General features: G+C 46.3%; 1 protein-coding gene across 10 annotated transcripts in view; it reads left to right on the top strand.

The window, feature by feature from the left end:
* EBF3 (EBF transcription factor 3) overlaps positions 1–10000 on the top strand; it is a 127465-nt gene that overhangs the window by 81641 nt on the left and 35824 nt on the right. For 6 of the 10 annotated variants that reach the window (XM_009459521.5, XM_009459519.5, XM_009459518.5 and 3 more), the window contains exons 7-8: positions 3307–3388; positions 7530–7674. In XM_009459521.5, coding sequence (XP_009457796.1) covers positions 3307–3388; positions 7530–7674 — 227 coding nt within the window. The remainder of the gene's footprint in view (positions 1–3306; positions 3389–7529; positions 7675–10000) is intronic. The other 4 variants (XM_054660007.2, XM_016919630.4, XM_001142497.7 and 1 more) reach the window with 1 other exon arrangement.

Genomic DNA, 10000 nt, shown 5'->3' with positions numbered 1-10000 from the left:
TGCAGTAATAAAGAGTTTATTGGTGCTAAAGCCAAAGATTTTCTGACATAGGAAAGATTTTTCCTTTCATAACAAGAGTATTAAATTCTTTGTGTACCAGACTCTAGAAGTGAGATATGTAAAGTGGTTGTCAGATATTTCTTAGGAAAAAGCCAATTAAAGGGTAATTGAGTAAAGGATGAGAATTACCTTTTGACTTCACATGTCGGGCATTCGATTTTCTCACCCCCTCCCCAAACACTGAAATCGTGTGGCTCACTGAGCACCTCCTCGTGAAAGCATACATTTGCTCCGTGTGTAACTCTGCACAATATCAGAGTCACACACCTGCTGTACGGTGCCAGCCACCTTGCAAAGGCTTAATTGAATCCCCAACTCAGACATGACCAAAACTAGGGTAAGAGGTAAGCGTAGAGCTCTTCTTTCTCTCTGCTGAGGCTTCCCCTCTGTCCGTCCCTGTAGATGCCCCAAGAACCTGGCATGGAGCCACTTGACTGTTGAGCTTACTTTATTTGTGTCACTGGGACCTGTGTGCTCAGAAAGGATCCTGGTCTCTAGGGTTGTGCACGACAGCTCTTTCTCAAGTACTTGCACTGCTCTTTAGGCAGTTTGGATAGAAGCACAAACTATCATTGCCACATAGAAAATAAAGAGAGGGAGTGAGCAAGCAAGAATGCATGTGTGTGTGTGCATATGTATGTGTGCATATGTGTGCATGTGTCTGCATGTGTGTATGCGTGTGTGTGTGTATGCATGTGTGGGCGTGTGTGTGTATGCAAGTGTGGGCATGTGGGCATGTGTGTCTGTGGGCATGTGTGTGTATGTATGTGTGGGCATGTGTGTGTATGTGTGGGTGGCATGTGTGTATGTGTGCATAGGTGTGTATCTGCACCTGCTTGACTTGACCCTGGGTATGCTCAGTATGTTTCTGGGGTCCAGCACCCAACTTTGTCCTGCTGATTTCTGCAGAGGATGACAGTGAAGGCCTAAGAATGCCAAACCCAGCTCTTCATGACAGTGCCGAGTGAGGGCTAGTTAGGGTATCATCAAAACTCGCTCTGTTCTCTTGGAGGTAAAAGGGTGACTGTCTAAAAGACATCAAGAAATTTAAAGAAACCTCCTCTGGAGCGGGGGAGAAATCTCTCAAATCACAAACAAAGCTCTTGGAGATGGCTCCGTGCAGGTACATTTGCAGATGAGCAGCTTCTCGGGCCGGCGCCTGCTCCGAAGATTAGCTGGGTGGTAATGTGTGGTGTAATTGCACCGTGTTGCTGTCCCCGAAGTGAAAACCTAATTGCCTGACAGGACGATAACTTGGTAGCGCCCTCACCTTGTTAGGCCCTTTCTGATGCAGTTCAAATGCAGTGTGGCCGCAGGTGCGCCTCATTTACCTCGCTGCGGAACGTGTGGAGTTTAATTGCACAGTGGTTGTTAGGAAAAATTGGTGGGTGGAATATCAAGTGACTTACTGTATGCTGATGGCAGATGGTGTGAAGAGGCATTGTGAGCTAAGTGTATAGGTGAGGTGAGTTAATAAAAGATGTAAATTCTGGCCTAAAATGGTGAGGCCTCATGGTATGCAGGAAAATTTAATTAAGTGGCCACCACTCTTTCCCCCATCAATTGGATTTTCTTCTGCCACAGTAAGAAGTCATCCAGGATATGCTGGGGGGGCACTTACATGAGTCTTGGTCCGTTGAGTGTTTTCATTTTCTGATATTCTAATTGCCAGCGAGGAACCTTGAACGTAAGAAAATCATGTGAAACTTCATCAAAAATTAATAATCACCAAGTAGGACAGATGATATTTTGGGAGGAAATAGAGAAAGGTTTGTGTTGATGACCTTGCTGGACAGGATGCTTGGCCGCGTGCAGAGAGTGGGTGTTTCAGCACAGACCCAAGCTCTGGGACCTCTTGGTTGTGGCCTTTTCAAGTTGAGGCAGAGGTTGTATAGGGAGAAACCCCCCTACCCGCTTTTCCTGTGGGTGGTGGTAGAGCCTGGCTTCCCAGGTTCTTTGAGTTCAGACTGGAAGCCAGCTCTCCTGCAGTGTCACTGAGCATGCAGGAATGAGGAGGACAACATGATGACGTTTTAGTCACAGCATCTCAACACACTGTCAGGACCCCTGAATCTTCATGCCATGAAACATAAGGGCAAGGCATGGCGGGAAATGGAAATAGCACTCGCTTCGGCCTCACCTCCCCAGCCCTGCAGAGTGCTGTTCCTTGCTTTCTGCCTCAGCAACAGTTTCATTACCGCCTCAAGAATTCTTGGTTAAAACAATATGCCTCCCAATCAGTTCTTAGATTTTTTTTTTTTTTTTTTTTTTTGAGACAGAGTTTCACTGTGTTGCCCAGGCTGGAGTGCAGTGGTGCAATCTCCGCTCACTGCAACCTCCACCTCCTGGGTTCAAGTGATTCTCCTGCCCCACCCCCCAATTGCTTCTTAAGAGCTGTACCTACTGTAACTCTTTTTTTTTTTTTTTTTTTTTTGAGACAGAGCCTTGAGCTGTCAACCAGGCTGGAGTGCACTGGCACGATCTCTGCTCACTGAACCTCCTGGGTTCAAGCGATTCTCCTGCCTCAGCCTCCCGAGTAGCTGGGATTATAGGCATATGCCACCGCACCTGGCTAATTTTTGTATTTTTAGTAGAGATGGGGTTTCACCATGTTGGCCAGGCTTGTCTCGAACTCCTGACCTCAAGTCATCTGCCCACCTCAGCCTCCCAAAGTGCTGGGATTACAGGCACTACTGTAACTCTTAAAACCCATATTTAAAAGCGTGTTTGCTTAGGCAGTGGTAACCTCTGGAATTAGGGTTGCCAGATAAGATATGGCACATCCAGTGAAATTTCCATTTCAGGTCAACAGCAATTTTTTAGTGAGGGGTATGCTTTGGGACATTATTTTTTGTTTATCCAAAATTCAAATTTAACTAGGCATCCTTCATTTTCAGTGGGTGGAGATGGTAGGCCTGTCTGGGCTGAATGTTTCTCCCATGGTTAATGGGCAGTTGTGCAAAGATTGAGCCAAGAAATGCCAGTGCGAAAGTCGCAGCTATTATCATAAAGCTTGGACACCCACAGCGTCAAGGCAAATGCAACTCACTGCTCTCCTGTGTGGCCATTTCTGGGTGCCTCCTCGCCGCCTCTCCCAGAGCCTCTTCTCAATGTCGCCCCCTAGAGGGAAGTGTGGAAGCTGTGGGGTTGAGTCTCCACTCCTCCCTGCGCAAGAGTGTCTTTTAAAAAGTTTGAGTCTTTTGTCTGATAACCCTAATAAATATCATCTTTTTGTATTTTTTATAGATTCTTTCTAAAGTTTTTCCTCAAGTGCAATCAGAACTGTTTGAAGAATGCAGGCAACCCTCGAGATATGCGGAGATTCCAGGTATACATTTCTCAAAGACACGTGGACCGTGGTCCTGACTTTTCATACCAAATTTGAATTCTCTGATTTGCAACTGTTCCGGAAGTAATCTTGAGTTCTTTAAGGGCTTGGAAGCAAACTGGAATTGGTGCATTTGATAAAAATATGCAAATAAAATGCTTTAAGAATGATCTGGTATATTCAGTATGCCAGATTCATCAAGTCTAATGTGGGCACAATATAGCGAACAGTGAACTTAGCTTTGAAAACATGGCCATGTGGAAGCTTTTTTTTTTTTTTTTTTTTTGGAGACAGAGTCTTGCTCTGTATCCCAGGCTAGAGTGCAGTGGTGCGATCTCGGCTCACTGCAACCTCCGCCTCCCAGGTTCAAGGGATTCTCCTGCCTCAGCCTCCTGAGTAGCTGGGATTACAGGCGCCCACCACCACACCCAGTATTTTTGGTAGAGATGGGGTTTCAATATGTTTTCCAGGCTGGTCTCAAGCTCCTGACCTCAAGTAATCCGCCTGCCTTGGCCTCTGAAAGTGCTGGGATTACAGGCATGAGCCACCGTGCCTGGCCCAGAAGTGCTTCTTTTGGGATTGATTGATGGATTGATTTTCAGTGGGAGGAGAACTATAATGCAACCTTTTGGGAATACTCCAGATCTGAGATCCTCCTCATAGAGGGATCTGCACCTGCTTAGTACAGACCTCTGCAACTGCCAGAGTCTCTTCCTGGCCTCGGCTTCCTTCCCCCGAGGTTTACTGTGTTCTTATTGCCCACTTTCCATGCTAGTTGCGTCTGTTCCTAAACTCAGGCTAAGTCCTGTCTCTGGTTTGCCTCAGAAGATTTTATCCAAAAGACGGATACAGAGGGGTAGCTGGGGGGGTTCAGGGATGAATTATGATAGATTTATATACCATGATGATAGATTCATATTTTTCTTGCCTTTTTTGTGAATGATTAGGAAGCTAATTCAGGGTAAACACATTGGATGATTTTGCTAATTTTAATTGTAAAAATAGTCTGGGCTAGAATACAAAACCAGCCAGAGAAGAATTTGGCGGCTAATGGAAATGACCACTAGCTTGGATGAATGACCCAAGAGCAGAATGATTCCTGTTTGGGATTTACCCAGTTTTTCCATCAAATAGCTCAAAGCATTTCTCAGAAATTTAACTTATGCCTCAGTCCTTTAGTGGATCACGTGACATCTGTCTCCATGCCTGCCCGGTCAGCTGGTCAGAGGAGGCGGGCTCTTTGGGCCCGCCCACAGTCATGTCTGCAGCTGGGGACAGTGTTTCCTGCAAACAGTTGGGTCTGCTTCCATTTGTCACGCACTAGGCTTCACAGGGCACTGGTGATATTGATCCTTCTAAGCAGAATGGAAGTCAGGCAGGGCTGAGGGGCTGTGTCCTCTTTGTCTCACCAATGACTGAACACAGCGTCAGTTACAGGTGATCTCGTGGTTGACTGCAGACCCGTAGTTACTAGAACTTCCTCTGGTCTCTTTAGCTGAGCCCCATGCCTCTCAGAAGGTGTAACTGACCTAGGAGGATGGCAGTGCTTACACAATAGTTTCAGCTGCTTTCACAATCTCAGCAGCTTTCTGTAGGTGCTATAGCCCAGGTGAGACACAGAGCACAGCTTGCCTGCTCTCTCTGCTGAACTACACTCTTTACCCTTCGTGGCTGACCTATATGTAGATGACTGCAAAGCCTGTGTCTTTAAAAACTTTTTAAATTTGTTTTTACTTTTTCATGTTTCTTTAACCTATCATGTTTAGGAACGTAAAAAGGGTTAAGTCTGCACCTCAGTGTTAGTTACGCATCTTTGCATCATATTCAGATAATGCATTTGTAGAGTGTCTTCAATGCCCAGGGCTGGGCCTGGGAGGTAGAACACAAGGGGGGCACCTGGGTGACCAGGAACAGGCCTTGGCTCCTCCAGGCAGAGGCTGCCAGGCCCACTTGTGGTACCAAAGGGGCAGCAAAGCCACCTCCCACCAGGGCTGCAAAGGGCAAAGCCAGTGGGCAGTGGTCAAAAAAGGAAGGTGCTGAGATACCCAAGGCTGGACCTGGGATGCTGGGGCAGCACTTATAACCTTTTGAGGTTCTGGGTGGCTTGACACTGTTGCGACCTCAACAATCCTGGCAGTGGCCAAGGGGAAGAAATGCCAGGGAAGCTGCCCCCGATGAGGGCATTTGGGTGGGATGCGTGTGTACCGCCCCTGCTGCATCATCATCTTGTGGAGTCTGAGATTTAAAACGAAAAAGCCGGCCGGGCGCGGTGGCTCACGCCGGTCATCCCAGCACTTTGGGAGGCTGAGGCGGGTGGATCACAAGGTCAGGAGTTTGAGACCAGCCTGGCCAACATGATGAAACCCCATCTCTACTACAAATACCAAAAAATTAGCCAGGCGCAGTGGCAGTGCTTGTAATCCCAGCTACTAGGGAGGCTGAGGAAGGAGAATGGCTTGAACCCAGGAGGCGGAGGTTGAGGTGAGCCGAGATCGTGCCACTGCACTCCAGCCTGGGCAACAGAGCAAGACTCCATCTCAAAAAAAAAAAAAAAAAAGAAGCCATCACTTGCACATATATTCATATATAAACATAAGCTTTGGCTTCTTTGTTAAACCCCTGAAAATACTACTTATTTGTATGTTTAATTATTTTATATTCAGTGACTCATTGAATACAATGAATTGTATTCATTTTGTATTAGGTAACTAGTTTAATTATTTTATTAATAGGCTTTATTTTTCTTAGAGAAGTTTAGGTTTAAAAACAATTTCGCAGAAAGTACAGAGATCGCCCGTGTACCCCCGTGCGCCCCTCCCCCTGGTTTCCCCGATTATGCTGGTGCAGGGGATTCCTTACATGTGCGGACCCAACACTGATGTGTCACAATTCACTGAGGCCTATGGTGGCCTTGGCTTTTAAGCTCATTTTGCATGGCGTGTTTTGTCTGGGCCTTGCAGGGAAGGTGTACCCTGACTGGGAACCCCTTCCGCTTCTCCACTCACCTGCAACCACCGCACAATTCTCTGTAGGGCTGTGGTTCCCTTGGGTGGTGCTGACTCAAAGACATGGCCGAGTGTGCCCAAACTGTGGCAGAGAGCCACACTGCCTTCAGGTCAGAGCTGGGCTGAAGCTCCAGGAGTGCTTCTGCAAGACCCAGATGAAACCTGGCCTCAGATCTTTGCAGCTCCAGCTAGTCCGGGATGAATGCACCACCTCTGTTAGAGAAAGCTCAGGGCCAGGTTGTCATTTCCTGGTTCCTGGGTCCATTCAGGGATGCCATTTCTGGATGTTTGTGGCAAGCTCACCTGGGCAGGTCTATGGAGTCTGCAAGGCCATCCCTGCCTGGCCCTTTTCGTTTCTCCCTCTACCACGAGGCAGCTGAGGGCTTAAGAGGGCCTGATCTGTGATCTCTCCCCTCGACATCCTTTGTGCCTGGACCTAAGAATGGAAGCCTCTCACCGCAACAGAGAGGACATTCCCTTGGCATACCAGGGTCCTTGCCAGCCTTTGCAATGAACTTGAGAAAGAATACCTTTCCAGGATTGAAAACACTCCCACTATTCATATTCAACTCAGTCTTTTCAGATGCAAAAAAGTTCATTACCAGACATTAAATGTAATTGTAAAATTGACCCAGGGATCGTTTCCTGATAAAATGTGGGCAGTAGGAATGTTCCTGATTTATGAAGCCTTTTTTGGGCAACTCTGAATCCTCCCAGCTCTTCAAGGGAGGCCAGTCTCAAGTGAACTCATTTTAATTAGATAAACTATCTAATCAATATGTGAACAGATCAATCAAAACAGCGGCTTTAAAATGAGTGGCTAGAGGGGTGTTTCTGAAGCTAATGGCTAGAAGAATATTTCTCTGAATTGAATTCACTTGTTAGCATAATAGGAGATTAAACTGTAATTAGTGGAGCAGGTTTTGAAGAGAAGCAATCTTGAGTCAAAACAAAACAAAACAACCCACCCACCCCCATTAGCCAAAAAAGCTGTGAACGCACATCAATCAACAGTGTCCAGGAACACGTGAAATTTCCTTGTGCTCTGCAGTACTTAAGATGGCTTGTATTTTGCCTAACAGGGGGCTCTGCTTTTCTTTGCCAATTCCATTTTCAAATCCACTTCATCTTTGCAGGTTGTTGTATCGACAACAGTCAACGTGGACGGCCACGTGCTGGCCGTGTCAGACAACATGTTTGTGCACAACAATTCCAAACACGGGAGGCGGGCCCGCCGCCTAGACCCGTCAGAAGGTACGGCCCCTTCTTATCTGGAAAATGGTAGGCACATGTTACATGTCTTTTTTTTATTTGCGATGCTTCTTTTTCTTTGCACCATCCTTTATGTTCATTCATGTGGAGTTACTCTCACCAGGCCCCCGCCCTTGGTCAGACCTCCTGCACCAAGGCAGGACGAGGGGGTGTCCCCGAGGTGGAAGGGGAGACAGCCCTCCTAGGCTTTCTCTTCTCCTTTATTGAACAGCGGGACTTTCCCATTCACCTGCCACGGCCTTCATGTTTCCAGGCGTTCTTTTGCTTACTGCTTTTCTTGCGATTTTAATTTATTTGGTTTTATTTTGGTTTGTCGGAAGCGCCCATCCAGAAGCTCATACCCAGATACCTCGTGCAGGCCCAGTGGGTGGTTACATCCTGGTCCAGTCAGCTCCGAAGGGACAGTCAGGACCATTTCCTGTCCCTGGCTAGAGTGCGTGTGCATGTGATCCACGTGTATGTGCGTGTTCACACAAGAGTGGGGGCAAGGAGGAGGGGGTGAAAATACCAACCAGCATACATTTTTTTTTTTTTAACCAAATGCTTTCAATTGATTGACTTCTTGTTTTGTTTGTTAAAAGAGAAGGGTTTCCATAAGGGTGGTAGGTAGGGAGAAAGGTTCTTGGATATCAGGTCGGAATGCAGAAAGACTCAGACACAGTGGGCCTTGCGCCGAGCCCCTCAGGCACATCCCACTTCGTGCTCTGCACAGCACCCACAATTGAACGCATCCCCTTTAGAATAAGAGCCACTTCCCCCATTAAACATTTCATAATAATTACGAGATTCTGACCAATATGAATTGTGGAGAAAGTAATGTGAGTGTTTTTTTAAGTGAATTGCAAATAAAACAGCATGATCGAATCCTTTAGAGCAAAGAGCCTGTAAAACTAAATGGTTTTAAGACAAATCCTCTATCCCGAGGTCCCACATTCGAGAGCCACACACGAGGCAGACAGATGCACGCACAGGAAAATGAATGAAGCGTGTGCAGATTATCAGCGTGAAATATGATTCAGACAAAAACTGGAAGACAATTTATGAATCTGCTGTGGTCCACAAAAATAAACTAATTTGTTTTTCTACATTAATGACTAAGGTATAAGAGAACAAAAATATAATAATTAAAGGTCGCCCTAAGCACCGATGTCATTAGAGCCTGTGACGTATTGTTTATCTCCTTCCCATGCACTGAAGGTAGGTGTGTGTTTTGCTTAGCAACCGTCACTAATGAGGTTCACAATTAAGAAGGTTGAATCCCCGGTCCTCAGTTCCTCGCTTCCCTAGAGAGTGGAGCTTTCACGCAATAGGTTCAAGGGGCCTCCCCAGCCCTCTGGTGTTAGGTTGTAGTCTAGGTCCAAAATCAGCCTCCTCTAATGAGCTATTATGATCTGAGCAAAGTACAAGTATTTATTTTTGTAAGTAGCATGAAAAAGCATTTGACTGTAAGCAGAAAATGTAGCGTTTAGAAAAATAAAGGCCACTAGTGGGTACCTTGGAGATAAAACCCAACTAATCAAAAGCTATTTGCAGAAGCAGTCTTGCTCAGGATTTTTTCCTGTTTGTTTCTCGACATTTAAACCAAGTCAGTTCCTTGCAAGAGATTGAAATATCTTGTCCCACCCTAGAAAGTGACTACTAATTTAAAAATGCCAATAGGGTGACTCTGAGGACTAGCATAGACAGATCGTTAAGAAAAAGGCATTTGTCATAAATAGTAGGGTTATTTATTTTTTTGTGATTAATACCCAGTTATCAAGTGCCCTAGAAAAAAATGGCAGGGCTTATGCTTCTGTCACTTCCTGAGAGAGTTGACACTTAGGAAGTTCCTTTTAAGTCTGCGCATATTTGTCCCCCAAACCCCTTCCCTCCTTCCGCCTGCTCAGGACAGATTGCAGGGGTGGGAGGCTGGCTCTACATCAGTCCCACATCCTTTAAGGAAAGTGCCCCCCAAAACCGCAGATCTGTGCTTGCGTGCAGCCTCTCCTAGCTAACACCTCATTATCCAATCATCTAATATTCACCAGCAGTGTGTACACAGTCGCTGATGGTTTCCAAGTAAACGAATTCCCCCTGCTGCTGCTGTGGATGTCTGCCACGGCGTCCTTTGAGCTCACAAAAAGCAAGGCAGATTATTTACAGTATTGAACACAAGTGAGGGAAAACAACCATTCTCCCTTTCAGCACAACACAGTAGAACTCAGGCTTTAATTTTTTTTCCTTGTCACTTGTCCCCTCGTAAACGACTCCAACCCTGTTTAAACCTTCCGCGAGCCCTGCCCAGCACCCGGCCTGCAGCACAGAAGCGATTTGCATGCCAAGTGCCGTAATGCGG

The sequence above is a fragment of the Pan troglodytes genome, chromosome 8 (assembly GCF_028858775.2).
Source record: "Pan troglodytes isolate AG18354 chromosome 8, NHGRI_mPanTro3-v2.0_pri, whole genome shotgun sequence".
Classification (NCBI taxonomy): domain Eukaryota; kingdom Metazoa; phylum Chordata; class Mammalia; order Primates; family Hominidae; genus Pan; species Pan troglodytes.
The sequence above is the reverse complement of the archived record's forward strand: the minus strand, read 5'-3'. Positions and strand labels throughout refer to the sequence as shown.